The 21,520-nt window shown below is 40.8% G+C and overlaps 1 protein-coding gene across 22 annotated transcripts in view; it reads left to right on the top strand.

Annotated features, from left to right (window-relative positions):
- Positions 1-21,520, top strand: part of NEK11 (NIMA related kinase 11) — a 274,263-nt gene that overhangs the window by 50,223 nt on the left and 202,520 nt on the right. For 14 of the 22 annotated variants that reach the window (XM_069565902.1, XM_069565865.1, XM_069565846.1 and 11 more), the window contains one exon: positions 6,880-7,045. The exons of the other annotated variants lie outside the window; for them this stretch is intronic. In XM_069565902.1, the coding sequence (XP_069422003.1) occupies positions 6,880-7,045 (166 nt within the window). The remainder of the gene's footprint in view (positions 1-6,879; positions 7,046-21,520) is intronic. 22 annotated transcript variants of the gene reach the window in all.

The raw sequence follows: 21,520 nt of genomic DNA, 5'->3' as shown, positions 1-21,520 counted from the left end.
TTGGCCTTCCTCATGATTCTGAGGTTTCTTGGAGGGCAGGAGTTTTGTCCTTTCCATCTTTGTATCTTTGTTTATCCTTTTCATCTTTGTGTCCCCAGGATATGGCATTATGTTTGGCATATTGATAGCAGTCAATAGATGATGAAATGAAAGAAACATGGAACTTTTGATGTGAAGGTATTTGGCAGTGGCTGGCTGGTGCCTTGTGTGGACCCTGAAGTCAAGCTCAGCAGAAGAACTTTGCTCCCTAGTTGCTGGTGTCTGCTGTGGGCACTTGTCCCTGCACTCTATGGTGATGTCATTTGAGCCCCTTCTGTGCCCAAAACCTGCAACATGCCTGTGATCAGGGGTAGGGAGGAAAAGACCAGATGAATCAGAGTTTTTGCCCTGAAACAAACTGGAGTCAAGAATTTAATTGTTAAAAACAAAGGCAGCTCATAGATTATAGCATATGATGATGATCTGTAAAATAATTTTATCCTTTTCTTTGACCATAGACATTAAAAATGTTTCTGAATTGCTGAAAGGAAAAACAACTGCAATGAAATAAAATTCTACCTGTAGTATAGTCTTCACTAACACCTACAATTTTTTTCAGCTACTTCGTTAGGTATGTTAGTTCCTGGTTTTCCCATTTTTTATTAATGTGCCGTGTTTTTTTTTTTTAATAAATATCACTCTACCATTTTTCATGTCCCTTTAGATTTTAAAGGGGATTAAATAACTTTTAAAAGGATGTTTATGCACTCTTATGATCCTTCTGCCCATAAATGGCCCTAAATCCCTCAGAAGATCCTAAATTTTAAGACAAAAATAAAGGGAACAAAAATTAACGTAAATGGGTCAGAGTTTTGGAGGTTCCGTTTTAATTATCTCAAAGTAAGAGCTTTATGGGACTACCTCATGGTGCTTCTGTGACGCATGATCACGTGGGTCAGGACTCCAGATGCTGATATGAGCAGTCACCCGCTACACAGTGGAGGCAGAGGGGGATGTGTGCTGAACACAGATGGCTCTTACAGCTGAGGGGGTTGGGGAGTCAGTGAAAGCCAAATTTCCAGGGACGTCAGCTGGAACCATGCCATGGAAGTGGCCCACTACCACTGCCCCCAAGCCCACGCCATTTCTTAGGGTGGTGTGTGTGTGGGGGTCCTGTGCCCACCCTGTCCCTCCACAAGCTCACCCCCAAGGCAGGGTCCCAGGTTGGTCCAGTTGACTGGCAGAACCTATGTCCCACATTGGCATCCCAACTCAAGGCAGGCGGGAGATGGAGGAATTGTTTGCTGTCTGTTTGCTTTTATCTAGGGAAGGCAGGACCCAGGGCTCAGGGATCTACTATAATGTAGGGAGGCTGTCTAAAGATGCTGTGCAGCTAACATGACAGATGTCTGCTACAATAACGTCTCATGAAAATAGCAGGCAAGTTGTCTAAATTGTTAGGCCTCTAGTGTTAAAAAAATGTGTAGCAAAAAGATGAGAAGGAAATATACAAAATTGTTAATGTTGATTATCTCTGTGGTGGATTGTGGTCTATGTTTTGTTTTCAGCTTTTTCTATAATAAAGATATATTTTCTTATAAACTAGAAAAATAAAAGCTGGCAATTAAATAAAGGATTAGTTAAAATAATTGCTGCCTTACTAGATGGATGAAAACTCTTGGAAGTCCTGAGCAGATTGAATAATCTGCTAAATAGGTGAATATTTAAATTTTTTCAAAAAGCAAAAAGTTACTCTCTTATTTAAGCTGAGGTTAAAATCTATTTCCTTTGACTTTGCCCTCAGTGGGTGCAGTAGCTGCTGATCAAATTAGAGAGTCATGGCAGTTTAAATCAGGAGGGCCTCAAGCATCACTCACCTTAACTTTATAGCACCCATCTCGGTTTGAAGTTTTAGAAAACAAACATAGACACACATTTGTGCACACTGATCTATTGGCTTCTCCAAAAGACCCAAGGGCAGGGGTCACGAATTCTCAGAGCTCACTATACCACAGACACACAGCAGGTGCTTTTGCACTCCTCACTGAGGTTCCAGGGTTCTTAGGCAGTTTGACTTACTTGCCCCTTGAAGATCTTTCCTGCACTCCTATTCCTTGCTGGGCACAAGGAAGTGTGCAGTTCCTGCTTTGGAAAGACAGCCATGACTTCTGCTCTGGGGCTCCCCTCCCCGTCTGGGAGTTCTGTGCCCCCCGCCTCTTCTGGACCTAGTTTGGGGAGCATGAACTATTTTCAAGGGCTCAGTGTACCTAATGTTCTTGCCCCTGATCCATCTGGTTCTGAGGGTCTCTTTCTCACTTCAGGCAGGGAGGACCCTCATCCGATTGGTCAGGGGCTCCTTCAGATCTTTTCTCTTTGGCCTTGGTCTCTCCTTGGAGAATCAAAAGCTGGGAATTTGACTCATGTTCTCTGTAGTTTGTGGTGTCACCTTTTTTCCTGACACAGCCTATGCTGCTTGTTCAATGGGAAATATGTGAAAGGCTACAGAGAAATTTGAGGGAAAACAACCCTGAACATCTCAAAGATATCACCTACCCCATTTATATGGAAGGTGGGCCAATTTGACAGGAGTGAAATTAGCTATAGTTATCCAGATTTCCAGTCACTCTCTAAAGTTTGTCAGTTCACTAGTGATTCTAGAAAGAAACATTGCCACTCAGGAAAGAGAACAGAAACTTTGCAAAATTAGTGAGTCTGAGGGGGTGCCTGTCTTTGCAGCTGCTAAAAAGTTTCTCCCAAATAGCTGAAGTTCTGATAAAATAAATATCTGTCATGTTACTTAGCAGTGGTTGACAGACTGTGTCACTGAGCAAGGGCAAGCTTCTTGACTTGGTAAGTTTCTTTGCTCTCAGCTGATATGACTCTCACACTGTGTGACATGCAATGAGTTTCCTCCATCAGTTTTAGGTAAGAAAGGTCATGTATCTTTGCTTCTGCTAAAGATGATTGTATTAGATGTTACCTGCCTTGATAGCCCTTCCTTTATCTGCAAACCTGTGGACAAATGAGATTTGATGCTCTATCATCAGGCTGCCAGATGGGGCTCAGATAACTGTATGTAAAATCCCATGCTCTGTTGCACAGTAGTTGATGTTTGCAAGGAAAAAGTAAGTATCTTAAAGCTTTTGATAGCATTTGTTCCTTCCAAGTAAGAGAATATTGCAGGTTTGTGTGTGACTTTGTATCGCCATGCATGTTAACCACTGTGACTTTTACAACTGCAAGTTGGCTGGGACATGGTGAGTACTGGAAAAACACCATGAAGATGTCATTTGGCTGCAGCTTCACACATCCGTCATTTCAAGCCCCTTTATTATACCAACAGTTTGAGATGCCACTCTTAATAACATGAGGTCATTTTAAGCCAAATTCTTGCTAGAACAGTCTCTCTATAGAACATGATACCAAGCAAGAATTTCTCTAGAATCCACTCCATTATCAAGTAGGGGTCTGGTAGGGTGTTCAAGACCTAACAAAACCCATGTGATAGCCCCTGTCTGATGTGACTGGAGGTGGTCCTTGGTTATATAAGGGAACAACTTTAAAATGATGAAATGCCATATAACTAAAACATTTATGCCCAATTTAAGGAAAATATTATTGTACATTTTCTCTCACTTTTTGATGTGCAGCAATGTCTAACATCTTCTCATGAGAGGTCTCTTCATCTTTTTTGCATACACTTGATTAAGTTTTCTAAGTTTACCTTCTTTAAAATGAAGTGAAAATTTAGCAATCTCAGTTCAGAATGCTAGATTTTTTTACATTTTTAAATGAATGTATTAAAACTGTCTTAACAGTTACTTAACAGCAATTTTTTTGCAACTTGTCACTATTAACCATTGTGGTAAATATTTGACCTAGTTTTTCTAGCAGAAACAACACTCACTCACCCTTCATCAGTTTGTCACATTTAAGTTACAGATTTATAATACTGGGTACCAGTGGCACAAACACGTTTGGGAATAGACGCTGTGACTTGGGTAAACACATATCTCAACTGGAAGGTAGTCCAGAGAGTGCCTGCTGGCTGCAGCATCCCCAGTACAAACAAAGGCATCCCTGGGCATCTGTTAGAAAGGATGGCAGAGCTCTGGTTAATCTAGGATTAGGTTATAGGGCCTTTGATTAAGAGTTTCTACTATAAATATATTTTCATTAATATGCATAGGTAGAAACTCTTAAATAACATTACTACAAAATGTATTCTAGTACAGGTCCTACAGAACTTATCTTAATGAACAGCTAAGGCTCACTTCTAATCAGTGGAATCTGTCTTCACACATAATTGGTGCGCTAAAGTGCTTCTCCCTGGCAATCTGTTTACACCGTGGCACTGTAATTGGTTTGTTCATCAGTCTTTCTTTTGGGAGATGGGAAGAGATAATGTTTTGGTCCACTCCTCATTAGTTATCACAAATTTTAAATTAATAAATTGGAGAGATGATGAGCTCTTGTTCCATTTATACATGCTTGAATACGTCTGTCAATGTTTTTATATATTTTTTTCTTCTCCTCAATACTGATAGCTCCTAAATACTCCTAAATAAAGAATGATATGCTAAGGATAGTTTTAAAAAGAAAATAAATAGTTATTAATTCCGCTGATTTTGAGTTGATTTGGAAAATATTAGTGCTGAGAGACAAAGAAAAGCATGTATATTTATACGCAGAGTCAGAGAGGAAAGGAGAAAGTCAAAAAGAATCAGATGCAGAAACACAGTGACAGATTTTATAATTATATTCACACACACACACATATATATGAATTAATATACAGAGTGTGAGAGAGAAAGAGAAACAGCAAGATAGGAATAGCGAGAGAACTAGAAAAGCAGACAGAAACAGGAAAGCAGATAAGGAGATGCAGGTAATATACAATGAGACAGAGAAAGACAGAAACAGAGATGTCCTGAGAGGCAAAGAGAAATGGAGACACCTAGCGGCTGAGGGAGAGCCACCTCGGCCATGCCCACTCAAGCTTAGTTCTGTCTCCGCTGGTTTGAGCAGAGGGGAGGGAGGCAGGTGCAGAGGGCCCCACCAGGACAGAGGCAGGCCAGGTCTCCAGGAGTCACAGGCCAGAGCAGACCTCTGAGTAGGTTATGGCCTGGGCATTAATTAGATGGTCCTGTACTGCCGGGGTCCCGCCCTGGTGGATCCAGGGAATTCGAAGTGGGGATGGAGTTGGAGTCTGGGAAAGGACTATTTAATTAGAAATATAAAGAGATTAGGAAAGAATAGTGTAGTAGGAAAGTTACTGGAGAAAAGAGGCTGAATAACTTGGTTTACATGGAAAACTAATAAAACCTCGAGACAAGAGGTTTGCACCATCTGCATCAGGCCACCGGTGCCCACTTGAATAGTGGAGGGTGCCCCACCTTGGGCTCCCTCTCACATGAATCTTAGAAGCCAGGGAAAGTAAGTAGACTTGGCGAGCCTCTGCACTCCAGATGGGAATTCAGCCGGAAAAGGGGGGGAAAGAACGATATGGGGGAGCCCAGCATCGGTGCAAGACTCACAACTTTATTTTCAAAATCAGCTTATATACTCCAAGTTGTACATAAAGAAATAATGGAATATGCAGAGTTATGCAGGGGCAGCAGTCCTGACCCTCATTGAGACCAGGCTTTCTTTTTGCATACCTTCCCGTATACAAAAGGTCTCAGGTGGTTTACATTATCTTCTGGCCAAGAGGCCTGTTAACATTTTTATGGCTCTCTTCCTAGATAAATGTCTATCAACCAGAAAAACTCTTTTTCCCTAGAAGTATTTTTTCTTTACTCTGCATCACCCTCAAAGTACTAAATAAAGTTACATTCCGGTAGAACAAAGGTGCAGTGGGTTATAACAAAGAAAGTACTTTACTCAAAGATCTAATGTTGCTAATACCAGGTCTATTATCTGTTTTTTCTATATTCCAACTATATCTACAAATAAAAGATATGAAAATTTTGCAGCAAGTATTGGCTCAACAAATGAAACCTTTAATCAGTCCTATTCTAATGATTTTGACTCCTCAGAAGCCCCTACATTCCTAGGATGTTTTAAGCCTCCTGTGCCTCTTGCGGTCAGAGGCCACAAACAATCACATGCGCAGCTGTAAAAGTCCGGCAGGCAGGCTAGAAAGCCATCAGAGGGGTTTTTGAATTGAAACACTCTTATTATGCCCAGGAGATTTATTATCTAAAAGCTCTAAATTAACTTTTTCCAGAAAAAGGTGGTGGGGGGACAGCCCCCTGTTTATGTCAGAAGAGTAGGTGGAAAGTATAACACAGTAAAGCAGGCAGACTCTGGTTTTTGGGGGTGGATGCTCAGGAAATTCCAGGGGGAACCCCTGAAGCCTGATCACGCCCTTGTGTTTTGTCAGGCTTCCTTCCTCATGATGTTTGCCACGGGCAGGATTCCTCACGCTGGCTCCCGGCACTGTACCACTGTTCATATCTATTCAATGTGTATTTTAGTTCTCAGTTCAGTTTAGTCGCTCAGTCATGTCTGACTCTTTGCAACCCCATGAACCGCAGCACGCCAGGCCTCCCTGTCCATCGCCAACTCCCAGAGTTCACCCAAACCCATCTCCATCGAGTCCTCTGTCATCCCCTTCTCTTCCTGCCCTCAGACTTTCCCATCATCAGGGTCTGTTCAGATGAGTAAGCTCTTCCCATCAGGTGGCCAAAGGATTGGTTTCAGCTTCAACATCAGTCCTTCCAATGAACACCCAGGGCTGATCTTTAGGATGGACTGGTTGGATCTCCTTGCAGGCCAAGGGACTCTCAAGAGTCTTCTCCAACACAACAGCTCAAAAGCATCAATTCTTTGGCACTCAGCTTTCTTTATTTTAGTTCTAAATGTATTTATTTATTTATTTATTTATTTTTGCTGCAGAAAGGTACTGAAGGAAATCTGTATTGGAGAACTCAATCCAAATGAGACTGTGCAGGCCACTTTGGAGGCCCAGCTCCTTTCCAGGCTGAATCACCCAGCTATTGTCAAGTTCCATGCAAACTTTGTGGAGCAGGATAAGTTCTGCATTATCACAGAGTACTGTGAGGTGAGACTCTCCTTCTGGTTTTGAAGTCTTAATAAAAATCTGTTTCATAGTAAAAAGGTGTCTGTAAAGAGATATCTCAGAAAGTTGAATGAGCCAGCCACAAAGTGTATATAAATATTACCTGGAATATTGTTTCTTGCTGCTAAGAGTGATCGTCTCTATATAACTGGCAAACTGTTTTCTGACCAAGGGTTCCTTTTTTGGGGAAAACTCAGAATCAATGTATTTTAAGGAGGAATTGCTGCATAAAAATGATCCAGCATTTTTTTGGTGTGTGTTGATTGGGGGTGTATACTTAAGCCTCTTACAATGGTTCGATTAGATGGACATTTAAAGCCATAACAGAAGCCTGGGCAGAGCAGAGGGATACTGCTGGAGTCCTGGATTCTAGCTCTATGCTTCATTTTCCCCAATGGAAACTTGGAAGTCAGAATACAGCTCATTCTCCCCATGAAAAGTCTTCATGTTAACTGACTTGTGATTCATGGCTTCAGGTATTTGCAGTTTTCCCTGCCATTCCATGTTTCCCCCAAGTGAATGTAATAGTTGTGCATTTTACTGAGCCCCAAGTGAATATGAAGTTGCTGAGAAAGATGCCAGGGGTGGGGCTGGCAAGGTGCAGTGTAATGTGGGTCTGTGTGTTCACTCCTGAGAGGCTAGAGAGAGGGGAGTTACAGGAGTTGGGTCAGAAAGAGAATATCCAAAATTGACCCTGCTCAGGAAGTATCTCCTAGAACATTCCTAGAGCTAGCATAAGTCAAATGCAGCAAAGAATCTTGTGTTTAGAATGTGTTCATTTCAACATCTGGGTGTTGCTGGAGCCCAAGAGAAATGATGCTAGGAAGAAAGAAGTTGCTCTTTAGAGTGGGTGGCAGGCCTGTTTGGCTCAGAGAGTGCTGGGTATTTGAGATGCAGAGAAGAAGAGGGAGGAGAAGCAACTTGGAAGGAGTAAAGATAGCAACAAAACTCAGCCTTGATTTGCTTTACACAGTAGCTGGTGTGTCCTGCAAAATGAAACCAGTAGCCAAGTTAGAATATTTGAAAATTTGATACTGTCCAGGTCTTAGCTATTCCCCTTCAGGACGGTCTCCCTGGCACAGCCTTGCTGGGAGTTTGCCCATCAAATCTTGTTCCTCCTCTGCTTGAAGGAGAAGGAGGAGAAAAAAAAGAAAAATAACCAAAACATTTAAGTGCTTATTTCTCCTTCATCCAATGGATTGTTAAGAAAATCAGTAAAATGATGAGGTGTTCAGAATGTGGCTAAGAACACCTACTCCAGCAATTATGTCACTGATCCATGAAAAATCCAGGGATTTACAAATGTAGCTACACTGTGATCCATCAGCCATAATTTGATCATGTTTTCTTTTTGCCCCATTCAGTTAATAAACTACCATCTGTGGGAAACAACTGACTCCCATTGCTTTTACTGTTACTGCTACCTCTGCTGCTGCTTTCAGCACACTTAATTTTCCACAGAGACTTTCTCAGTTGTAAAGTGTTTTTCACTGTAGTAAGAACTGTTCGGTGGAACTTTGTGGGATGATGGTAATGCTCAATGTTTGTGCTGTCCTGTCGGAGTCCAGCTCCAGCAGCCAGGGGACCAGCCTGAAGGGATAAGCAGTGTCGGCAGGAAATGATGTAGCCTCTGGATCGAGGTGCGGGACTACCTGTTTATTTCAAGTATCGGGTTTTCTTTTATACTTTTTCTAAAGCATTAGGTCAGAGGTTTGACATTTTCAATTTCCCCTCACCCAGATTATTGTCTCATTGTTGCCCTTCAAACAGAGTTCCTGCTTCAGCGATTCTTTCAGAATCGTGTTTACTTGTGATTACATTGTAACTTATATCTGGGCCACATACCATATTCCTCAGTTTATTTCTTGTCTTTTTAAATCCTGTTTGCCCCTAGTATCTAAGCTCACTATCTCCTAAACAGGCTTCTGACTATTCTTAATTATTCCTAAACCCTAAACTCAGCAAATTTCTTTTGCCATAAGCATTTCCCTCACAAACAGGTCTCAGATAACAGTTTTTCCCATGGCCTCAAGCTGTGGCCTACATGCTCATCCTGGGACATTCTTTGCAAAAATCCTTGAACAAATGTCAATGGTTACTTTATAGATTATTTTCTGGGCACAACTGTAGAAGGCTTTGTGCTTTCTCATGCTTCTCTCAAGAACAATAAGCACCTTAACATTCTTTCCAGCCAACTCAATTGAAGAAAGGAAGAAACAAGTCAGAATCACAAGAGCTAACTCCTTCATCCCAGGTCTGTGCCTGTGGAATGAGAAGGGGCTGGGGCCGTGCCTTCATTTTGTCAGTAATGCCTAATGCAGCTCCTCACACTGTCCAATATGGTAGTTGCTAGTCACATATGACTCTTTAGCACCTGATGAAGTATGGCTAGTGTGGTTGAGGAGCTGAATGTTGAACTTTGCTGCTAAGTCGCTTCAGTCGTGTCCGACTCTGTGCGACCCCAGAGACGGCAGCCCTCCGGGCTCTCCCGTCCCTGGGATTCTCCAGGCAAGAACGCTGGAGTGGGTTGCCATTGCCTTCTCCAATGCATGAAAGTAAAAAGTGAAAGTGAAGTTGCTTAATCGTGTCCAACTCCTAGCGACCCCATGGACTGCATCCTACCAGGCTCCTCCATCCATGGGATTTGCCGGGCAAGAATACTAGAGTGGGTTGCCATTGCCTTCTCCAATGTTGAACTTGATTTAATTTAAATTAATTTAAATGTAAATAACCATGTGTCGGTAGTGGCTACCATATTGAACAGATCTTGATGATAAACTATAACTTTCTTTCCTTACATTAATTTTTAATTATTAATTTAAATGTAGTTTGGATCTACTAGAAAAGTTGCAAAACACAGTGAACTCCCATATATCCTCCATCCAAATTTCAGTTCAGTTCAGTTCAGTCTCCCAGTCATGTCCGACCCTTTGCGGCTCCACAGACTGCAGCACACCAGGCCTCCCTGCCCATCACTAACTCCCAGAGTTTACTCAGACTCATGTCCATTGAGTCAGTGATGCCATCTAACCATCTCATCCTCTCGTCCCCTTCTTCTCCCACCTTCAATCTTTTCCAGCAGGGTCTTTTCAAATGAAGCAGTTCTTTGCATCAGGTGGCCAAAGTATTGGAGTTTCAGCTTCAGCATCAGTCCTTCCAATGGATATTCAGAACTGATTTCCTTTAGGATGGACTGGTTGGATCTCCCTGCAGTCCAAGGGACTCTGAAGAGTCTTCTCCAACACAACAGTTCAAAAGCATCGATTCTTTGGTGCTCAGCTTTCTTTATAGTCCAACTCTCACATCCATACATGACTACTGGAAAAACCATAGCCTTGAATAGATGGACCTTTGTTGGCAAAGTAATGTCTCTGCTTTTTAATATATGTTGTCTAGGTTGGTCATAACTTTTTTTCCAAGGTGTAAGCGTCTTTTAATTTCATCCAGGTTTACCAGTTGTTGTTTCCCACATTTGCTTTGTTATTCTGTTTATCTGTCTATCTACTTTTTTCCTGAACCACGTGACAGTAAGTTGCAGACCCGTTGCCCCTTTGTCCTAAATCCTCCTGTGAGTGTTTTCTAAGACGAAGGATATTTCCTTAACATAACTACAGTAAAAAGATCAAACTCAGGAAATGAACATTGATGCAATGCCAGTGTGTCATACAGTGATTCTCGGTGTGCGACCCCATACCAGCAGCATCAGCATCATTTGGAATCTTTAGTGAGAAACACAGATTGTTAGCTTCCACCTCAGCCATAATGAATCTGGAAACTCTGGGGGTGGGGTCCGGCCATCTGTGTTTTGCCAAGCCCACCAGGTGAGCCTGAAGTACACTGAAATTTGGGAAACACCCATCTAACCCACAATTCACACTCAAATTGAGTCCATCTGTCCCAATTATATCTTTATTTTTTTTATTTTTTTATTTTTTTATTTTTTACATTTTAAAATCTTTAATTCTTACATGCATTCCCAAACATGAACCCCCCTCCCACCTCCCTCCCCATAACATCTTTCTGGGTCATACCCCATGCACCAGCCCCAAGCATGCTGCATCCTGCGTCAGACGTAGACTGGCGATTCAATTCACATGATAGTATACATGTTAGAATGTCATTCTCCCAAATCATCCCACCCTCTCCCTCTCCCTCTGAGTCCAAAAGTCCGTTATACACATCTGTGTCTCTTTCCCTGTCTTGCATACAGGGTCGTCATTGCCATCTTCCTAAATTCCATATATATGTGTTAGTATACTGTATTGGTGTTTTTCTTTCTGGCTTACTTCACTCTGTATAATCGGCTCCAGTTTCATCCATCTCATCAGAACTGATTCAAATGAATTCTTTTTAACCGCTGAGTAATACTCCATTGTGTATATGTACCACAGCTTTCTTATCCATTCATCTGCTGATGGACATCTAGGTTGTTTCCATGTCCTGGCTATTATATACAGTGCTGCGATGAACATTGGGGTACATGTGTCTCTTTCAATTCTGGTTTCCTCAGTGTGTATGCCCAGAAGTGGGATTGCTGGGTCATAAGGTAGTTCTATTTGCAATTTTTTAAGGAATCTCCACACTGTTCTCCATAGTGGCTGTACTAGTTTGCATTCCCACCAACAGTGTAGGAGGGTTCCCTTTTCTCCACACCCTCTCCAGCATTTATTGCTTGCAGATTTTTGGATCGCAGCCATTCTGACTGGTGTGAAGTGGTACCTCATTGTGGTTTTGATTTGCATTTCTCTAATAATGAGTGATGTTGAGCATCTTTTCATGTGTTTGTTAGCCATCCGTATGTCTTATCTTTAAAGAGGACATTTCTACAGGAATTTTTTTCTCCCGCAGGATCCAATCCAGGATTATTTGTGTTACTTTTTAAATGCTGGTTGTTTCACAGGCTAAGCTGCTCCTCCCACCCTAGGGGCGTTGCCATGGTAATGGCCTTGGCCAGCAGCCAGGGAACAGCTGCGGGGCTTCCTGGCTCCACCTGCTGAGCTGTCAGCATGCACTCATGACTCGGAGGGATGACGACGTGTGTGGGTCGCTATTTCTCCTTGCTAACCGAGATATTTCTCATCTTCACACCCAAACTTCATCTTAACTCACAGAAGCCTGGTATTATCCTCTTTTTATTGAGGTAAAATAATAATACTGGAAATGGCAGATGGCCAGACTTGTACCTCATAGGGAATGTTATCACCATTGAAATAGCTGGTGTTTTTTAATCTCCAAGTTTCCTCCTCTGTAATTTAATCTGAGGCCTTTCAAGATTGAAATACATATTAATGCATTCACAAGGCCCACAACACTTTGGACTCATCACATCAGGTTGTGAGTGTTGTGTTGTTGTTTAGTTCAACATGGTGTTTGGCTGTTTGTGACCCCAGGGACTGTAGCCTGCCAGGCTTCTCTGTCCATGGAATTTCCCAGATAAGAATCCTGGAGTGTGTTGCCATTTCCTTTTCTAGGGGATCTTCCTGGCCTAGGGATTGAACCTGAGTCTCCTACATTGCAGGCAGATTCCTTACCACAGAACCACCAGGGAAGACCAGTTATGAATGTAAAAAGCAAATAACCTGATTCTCACAACTTCCTGTCAAGATGTAACCAAATCTTCAATGGGGAATAGTACCCAAACTACAAAAGTGACAGACTATTTCAAATATTAGTGTCTTTATTCTCTTCCAGCCTGGGGAATAGGACTACCTGCTGTCCCCTGCCTCCTCTCCACAGTCTCACACCTCTTTATCTCTGCCCTTTCACAACATCCTTCCTCCTGGCTCCAAGTTTTCACTGCCCACCCATCCTCCCAGGCCCTATGAAATGCCACCCCCTCTACAAAGACTCCTGTTATTTCCTGGCTGAAAATCACCCCTCCCTCAATCCCTGACTCTCATAGCGTTTCAGCTGGGTGACACTCAGCACATTATACATAGTATAATCCATCTCAGACTCTCAGCGTGAGGGACTGATCTTTTTCTAATTCATTTTTGTGTCACATCATGAACCCGTGTAGTGAGCCACAAAGAAGTTAGTACTCAGGAAATTTCCTTCCTTTTGACGAATTCTTAACCATTTGCTTCCAGCTGCTTCCCACCTTATTTCTGTCAAGTGCCGATGTGTAAAAGATTAAATATTGCGTCCTTCTATCTGTCATATATGTTGAAATCACTTTGCCAGAAAGCAGAGAAGGTTAGACGTCTTTTTCCTGCACTGTGATATTAACATGGCTAAATAAAAATTATATCAATATAGTGGTAGTGCTCAACCTTGGCTGCACTCTGGAATCATCTGGAAAGCTTTCAAAACTCCTGAGGGCTGAGGCCCTCCTCCTGAAAGTCTGATTTAATTGGTCTGGGGTATGACCCAGAAGGACTTTTGAAAGCTCTCCAGGTGGTCTAATGGGCTACCAGGGCGAAGAACTGCAAAAGAGGGAGGATGGCCAGTGTAGAAACAGAAAGGCAGAGTCATAAATGAAAACTGGGTCAGCATTTATGGGTCACGGAGCAAAGATGAAGCTCAGCTGTGAACAGGGTGGGGTGGGGGAGCGGGGAGCTGGTGAGGGGGGAATCTGGTGGGCCCTGCTGGTTGGTGTGATTTTCCTCTCAGGCCATTAGCTGGGTGCTCTTATTCATGAAAATTACCCCGTCTTGTTCTCCTGGTTCTCTGAGCAACTTTCTATCCTATTTCTTTTCAAACTTTCATGCCCTGATATTTGCATTTTTTTTAGTGGTAGTTGCCTGGAGCTGCTTTACTGTTCGGAGAAGGCAATGGCACCCCGCTCCAGTACTCTTGCCTGGAAAATCCTATGGATGGAGGAGCCTGGAAGGCTGCAGTCCATGGGGTCGCTGAGGGTCGGAAACGACTGAGCAACTTCACTTTTACTTTTCACTTTCATACATTGGAGAAGGAAACGGCAACCCACTCCAGTGTTAATTGCTTGGAGAATCCCAGGGATGGGGGAGCCTGGTGGGCTGCCGTCTCTGGGGTCGCACAGAGTAAGACACGACTGAAGTGACTTAGCAGCAGCAGCTTTACTGTTATGTTTGCCTAATTTTGATTATGGATTTTCCTCATTCTTTCTACGTTTACTAATTAGGGTTCTTCTGTTAGAAAGAGCTATCCCATTGTTCCTTACCTTCCGTTGATGTCTTTATTCAATTATTTGTATCAGTATGGACTCATGGATATTTATTTTATTCTATGGGTTATTACCCGATGCTATCATTATTATTTTGTTTCTTAACTTGGCACAGCTTTGGCTGGTGGGGCTTCTTCAAATTGGCTCCTGTGTCCTCTAACCATGCCCCCATTCTTTTTCAAAGGGAAGTAGATTTTTTTAAATTTAAATTTATTTATTTTAATTGGAGGCTAATTACTTTATAGTATTGTATTGGTTTTGCCATACATCAACATGAATCCACCACAGGTGTACATGTGTTCCCCACCCTGAACCCCACTCCCACCTCCCTCCCCATCCCATCCATCTGGGTCATCCCAGTGCACCAGCCCCAAGCATCCTGTATCATGCATCGAACCTAGACTGGTGATTTGTTTCTTATATGATATTATACATGTTTGAATGCCAGTCTCTCAAATCATCCCACCCTCTCGCTCTCCCACAGAGTCCAAAAGACTGTTCTATACATCTGTGTCTCTTTTGCTGTCTTGCATACAGGGTTATCATTGCCATCTTTCTAAATTCCATATATATGCATTAGTATACTGTATTGGTGTTTTTCTTTCTGGCTTACTTCACCCTGTATAATCGGCTCCAGTTTCATCCACCTCATTAGAACTGATTCAAATGTATTCTTTTTAATGGCTGAGTAATACTCCATTGTGTATATATACTACAGCTTTCTTATCCATTCATCTGCTGATGGACATCTAAGTTGCTTCCATGTCCTGGCTATTATAAACAGTGCTGCGATGAACATTGGGGTACATGTGTCTCTTTCAATTCTGGTTTCCTTGGTCGGTGTGTATGCCCAGCAGTGGGATTACTGGGTCATAGTGAAAGTGAAAGTGAAGTCGCTCAGTCGTGTCCGACTCTTTGTGACCCCACAGACTGTAGCCTGCAGGCTCCTCTGTCCATGGGATTTTCCAGGCAAGAGTGCTGGAGTGGATTGCCATTTCCTTCTCCAGGGGACCTTCCCCACCCAGGAATTGAACTCGAGTCTCCCGCATTGCAGGCAGACGCTTGGAATCTCCACACTGTTCTCCATAGTGGCTATACTAGTTTGCATTCCCATCAACAGTGTAAGAGGGTTCCCTTTTCTCCACACCCTCTCCAGCATTTATTGCTTGTAGACTTTTGGATTGCAGCCCATTCTGACTGGCATGAAATGGTACCTCATTGTGGTTTTGATTTGCATTTCTCTGATAATGAGTGATGTTGAGCATCTTTTCATGTGTTTGTTAGCCATCTGTATGTCTTCTTTGGAGAAATGTCTGTTTAGTTCTTTGGCCCATTTTTTGATTGGGTCATTTATTTTTCTGGAATTGAGCTGCAGGAGTTGCTTGTATATTTTTGAGGTTAGTTGTTTGTCAATTGCTTCCTTTGCTATTATTTTCTCCCATTCAGAAGGCTGTCTATTCACCTTGCTTATAGTTCCTTTTATTGTGCAGAAGCTTTTAATTTTAATTAGATCCCATTTGTTTATTTTTGCTTTTATTTCTAATATTCTGGGAGGTGGGTCATAGAGGAGCCTGCTGTGATTTATGTTGGAGTGTGTTTTGCCTATGTTCTCCTCTAGGAGTTTTATAGTTTCTGGTCTTATGTTTAGATCTTTAATCTATTTTTAGTTTATTTTTGTGTATGGTGTTAGAAAGTGTTCTAGTTTCATTCTTTTACAAGTGGTTGACCAGTTTTCCCAGCACCACTTGTTAAAGAGATTGTCTTTTCTCCATTGCATATTCTTGCCTCCTTTGTCGAAGGTAAGGTGTCCATAGGTGCGTGGATTTATCTCTGGGCTTTCTATTTTGTTCCATTGATCTATATTTCTGTCTTTGTGCCAGTACCATACTGTCTTGATGACTGTGGCTTTGTAGTAGGGCCTGAAGTCAGGCAGGTTGATTCCTCCAGTTCCATTCTTCTTTCTCAAGATTGCTTTGGCTATTCTAGGTATTTCGTATTTCCATACGAATTGTGAAATTATTTGTTCTAGCTCTGTGAAAAATACCGTTGGTAGCTTGATAGGTATTGCATTGAATCTATAGATTGCTTTGGGTAGTATACTCATTTTCACTATATTGATTCTTCTGATCCATGAACATGGTATATTTCTCCATCTATTACTCTCCTCTTTGATTTCTTTCACCAGTGTTTTATAGTTTTCTATATATAGGTCTTTAGTTTCTTTAGGTAGATATATTCCTAAGTATTTTATTCTCTTCGTTGCAATGGTGAATGGAATTGTTTCCTTCATTTCTTTTTCTATTTTCTCATTATTAGTGTATAGGAATGCAAGGGATTTCTGTGTGTTGATTTTATATCCTGCAATTTTACTATATTCATTGATTAGCTCTAGTAATTTTCTGGCGGAGTCTATAGGGTTTTCTATGTAGAGGATCATGTGTTCTGCAAACAGTGAGAGTTTTACTTCTTTTTTCCAATCTGGATTCCTTTTATTTCTTTTTCTGCTCTGATTGCTGTGGCCCAAACTTCCAAAATTATGTTGAATAGTAGTGGTGAAAGTGGGTACCCTTGTCTTGTTCCTGAATTTAGGGGAAATGCTTTCAATTTTTCACCATTGAGGGTAGTGTTTGCTGTGGGTTTGTCATATATAGCTTTTATTATGTTGAGGTATGTTCCTTCTATTCCTGCTTTCTGGAGAGTTTTTATCATAAATGGATGTTGAATTTTGCCAAAGGCTTTCTCTGCAGCTATTGAAATAATCATATGGCTTTTATTTTTCAATTTGTTAATGTGGTGTATTACATTGACTGATTTGTGGTTATTGAAGAATCCTTGCATCCCTGGGATAAAGCCCACTTGATCATGGTGTACGATCTTTTTAATGTGTTGTTGAATTCTGATTGCTAGAATGTTGTTCTTATTTCTTAGTTATATTTTGTAGATGAGAAAATATGAGAAAATGGGACTCTGGAGAGGTGGAGTGATTTTCTGGCAATCTCATGTCTGGAATGTTGGATTTTATCCAGAGCAGGACCAGGGTCACAGGGGAACAGGGAAAGCTGCTCTTTTTCTTTTTTTTTTAGCTTGGCTTACTCCTGTTCCTCCCTTAATATTTAATGGGGTCAACCAAATAGTTCATGGTTCCTATCTTCCCAAACATGAAATTATCTCTTTCTACCTGGACATGAATTAATATAGTTGGATTGTTTTATTGTTCATATCAGCAGTGCTAACCAAACATGTTTCAGATGGTGGCTCTAAACTAAAGATAGATTTTAACACAGCCACACTAATCAAGCCTGTCTTTGTGAATTGGTGCAAAATATGAAAATAACACTTTAACTTACAAGATGAACAAGTTCTGGGGAATCTGATGTACAGCATGACCATGGTTAGCAATACTGCTGTGTACACCTGAAATTTGTCAAGAGATTAGATCTTAAGTGCTCTCAACACACATGTATGTGCATACCCACACACATACACAGATGCATGCACACACGAACCATCTGAGATATTGGATGTGTCAATCAACTTAACTGTGGCTGTCATCTCACAGTGCACGTGCTCACCAGATCATGTTGCACATGAAAGCTGCTCCTTCCCTTGGCTTATTTTCACTTATGTTTTGTGTCTTTATCTACCTTTTTTAATATAATTCATGCATAGGCATAGATACAGAAATACATGTGTATCAATTTGAATACACAAATATGTCTTAATGTAATGATGATTTAATTATTGTATTTTCTATCAATAGGAGACTAGATAGGGTTTGAAAGTAGAAAGTATGTGGACTTTGGCATCACATTTATAGATGAGAGCATTATTTCATGTCACTTCTTAAGAAAAAGTAAGTTGTACCATTTTATTCTAATTCATGTACATTTACCTCAGCAGGAAGAAACGTACACTAAAAGGATTTGGAAGAAAATTGGCAACTAAACCCAAGAGTGCTCAGTTATATTATCAGACATAAACAGCATGATACTACATGGTATTCTTTAGTAACTATTTAGAAACTGGGTCTCCTTATTTTGAGAACATAACATGATTTGACATTTTCCCCACTTTTTATGAACTCCACTTACAAATTTAAAAGCATATCATTATAAAGTCTTATTCAACATTGACTTTCTCAAATACATCTTTTGCCTTTGAAAATTTTCAAACTATTGGACAAAATGTTCCCATTAGTAGGTGAGATATTTGGCCCATCTGTGTTACTGTCTAACAGCATTTTCTTAAAGTGTGGTCTATAACCTGTCCCAAAGTCACTTAGGATGCTTGTTAAAAATACAGAATTCTTTGGTCCTCTCCTAATTTACCAAATCAGAGCCTCTGTTGATACAGCGCAGGAATATACATTTTAAACATTCTGCTTGGATGTGTCTGACACATGCAAAATTTTGAGGTCTACTGGAAGGATGTGTCAGAACATTATTTAAAGGAGATGTAGAGTGTGAGGGAGTGATGTAGAGTGTGAGGGAGCTGAATCTTAAGATGTCAGCCCAGAAAATTAATCAGGGGCAGCTCTTTCATTTTAAAATGAAGAAGTAGGGCAGAACAATTTTTCAAACTGCTTCTAGCCCTGAAATTCTGAGATTATTTTGCCCTTTGTGTATGCTCTGAACATTGCAGTTGCATTGTACTCAGGCTCTGAGAAGGCTCCCCTCCCTCCTTTAAACCGGATATAAGTGCTTCTATTGATGACTTAAAAAAACAGATTAACTTTTAAAATGAAGTTCTTTTAAGATTTAAAACTTTTTAATGGCAATCAAAGATGGACTTCAGACATTGTATCTGAGTTGCTCTTCATTTCTTCAAGGTTTTGGCATTTCAATCTCATGTTGGTTAACTTGGATGGTGGAAGAAGGCAAGACCATTAATCCATCAAATGGCACATTTTGGGTTACAGATTTTTGAAACCTTAGAATTTAACATCAGGGCTTTTATTGCAACTTTCAAGGGGATGACATTAGTGAAGGAAAACATTTTCTGTCAGCAGCATAGACTTAGAACAACATTAATATTGGCTCAAGTTAAAGTCTTCTTGAACCTTCTCATTAGAGTTGCTTTAGCAATGAAAGTTATTGTTAAATATTTCTCAAATACAAAGTCAAGGAAACAGAACGGGCCTACAGATACTGTAATAAGAACTTGTGAAACCAAACTGTGACATTTCATCCAAAACATTTGATTTTTATTTCGATGATGGCTTAACAAAAGAAATAAATGCTTTTCATATTGCTCAATTAAAATCAGACTACTTCACAAAAAATTGTTTCTTTCTTTTTGTATGAAATTCCTTGTGTCTTAATTTGTGAGTGATTTGACCACCTTAATTAAATCCTAAGAAAATCTACAGAGTGTTTATTAAAGAACAAAGTAAATACAAGACAAATAGCTTTTCTTACAGATAAACATGCAGAATGAAAACTTCAGGGTGGGGAATAACTTAAGGAGGATAAGACCCAGCTCTCCAATTAATTTAATTTTTTGGCATTCTGTCCTCTTGTCAGTAGAATATGTCCTTTGCTTAATGCTAAAAACTAGTACATTTGTTATTCTTATGTGTCTACCTGAGAAGAGTGTTTGTGTACACCCTTCTTTTGACATTTCACTTTGAAGTGTCAATTATATTATTATTATAGCTTTGACTAGATGGACCTTTGTTGGCAAAGTAATGTCTCTGCTTGTTAATATGCTGTCTAGGTTGGTCACAACTTTCCTTCCAAGGAGTAAGCGTCTTAATTTCTTGGCTGCAATCACCATCTGCAGTGATTTTGGAGCCCCCAAAAATAAAGTCTGACACTGTTTCCCCATCTATATGCCATGAAGTGATGGGACCAGATGCCATGATCTTCGTTTTCTGAATGTTGAGCTTTAAGACAACTTTTTCACTCTCCTCTTTCACTTTTATCAAGAGGCTTTTTAGTTCCTCTTCACTTTCTGCCATAAGAGTGGTGTTGTCTGCATATCTGAGGTTATTGATATTTCTCCCAGCAATCTTGATTCCAGCTTGTGCTTCTTCCAGCCCAGCATTTCTCATGATGTACTCTGCATATACTTTCAATAAGCAGGATGACAATGTACAGCCTTGACGTACTCCTTTTCCTATTTGGAACCAGTCTGTTATTCCATGTCTGCTGGCGATGGAATGAAACACCAACACTGCAGAGTGGTTTGAATCTTTATATTTTTAACACAGGCTTCTTACAGCTGCTTTATTTTATATCCCTTGCACAACAACCTACAGGGCAAGCTGCCAAGCACTATGATTCAGAGACTATACAGTGCGCAGGCGCAGGGCGAGATAACCTTTACCTTGACTTATTTACTGCAGCTAAGAATTTGTTTTGGGGAACTTCCTTATCAACTTAGAATCCGTTTTGTCCCAGGGTCTGCTCCTTTTGAGGAATCAGAGAAACATCGTTGTGTGCAAGAAATGTTCTTTTCCCACGGGAACAAACAGGATTCTTAGCTGAACATCTCGTTTGCAAGAATGTTCAGCCCTGGTTGAGAGTCTTGTTTGCAAGCACTTCTCAACCTTCCTTATACCTAGTTCCCTACATTGGGCAGAACATCTCGTTTGCAAGAGTGTTCAGCCCTGGTTGAGAGTCTCGTTTGCAAGCACTTCTCAACCTTCTTTATACCTAGTTCCTTACACTGGGCAGAACGTCTTGTTTGCAAGAATGTTCAGCCCTGGTTGAGAGTCTCGTTTGCAAGCACATCTCAACCTTCTTTATACCTTGTTCCCTACACATGTCTAGTTCTAACTGTTGCTTCCTGACCTGCAGACAGGTTTCTCAAGAGACAGGTCAGCTCATCTGGTATTTCCATCTCTTTAAGAATTTTCCACAGTTTATTGTGATCCACACAGTCAAAGACTTTGGCATAGTCAATAAAACAGAAATAGATGTTTTCTGGGGGTTTTATAGTTATGTAAAATTCTAAGCATAAGGAGAATTATCCTAGTTTTATGTGGTTACATATTAATATGTAATGTAATATAATAACAATTTTAGGTAATATTTAGGTAATATATTAAAAGCTAATACCCTTTAGAAGAATTTTGTTCTGGTGTGAGATAAAGTGCTAAAGACAGAGTTTCTTCAGTAAACACTGATGGGAGTAGAAAGAATTGAGCTCTACTGTGCTGTGCACGAAGTGACTGGGCAATTTAAAGGGAGAGTAATGGAATGGATAGAGTCCACATAAAGTGGACACAGTGCTGACAAAGGTCCCTATAGTCAAAGCTGTGGTTTTCCAGTAGTCATGTATGAATTTGAAAGTTGGACCATAAAGAAGGC

The sequence above is a fragment of the Ovis canadensis genome, chromosome 1, assembly GCF_042477335.2.
Source record: "Ovis canadensis isolate MfBH-ARS-UI-01 breed Bighorn chromosome 1, ARS-UI_OviCan_v2, whole genome shotgun sequence".
NCBI classification, from domain to species: Eukaryota; Metazoa; Chordata; class Mammalia; order Artiodactyla; family Bovidae; genus Ovis; species Ovis canadensis.
The sequence above is the reverse complement of the archived record's forward strand: the minus strand, read 5'-3'. Positions and strand labels throughout refer to the sequence as shown.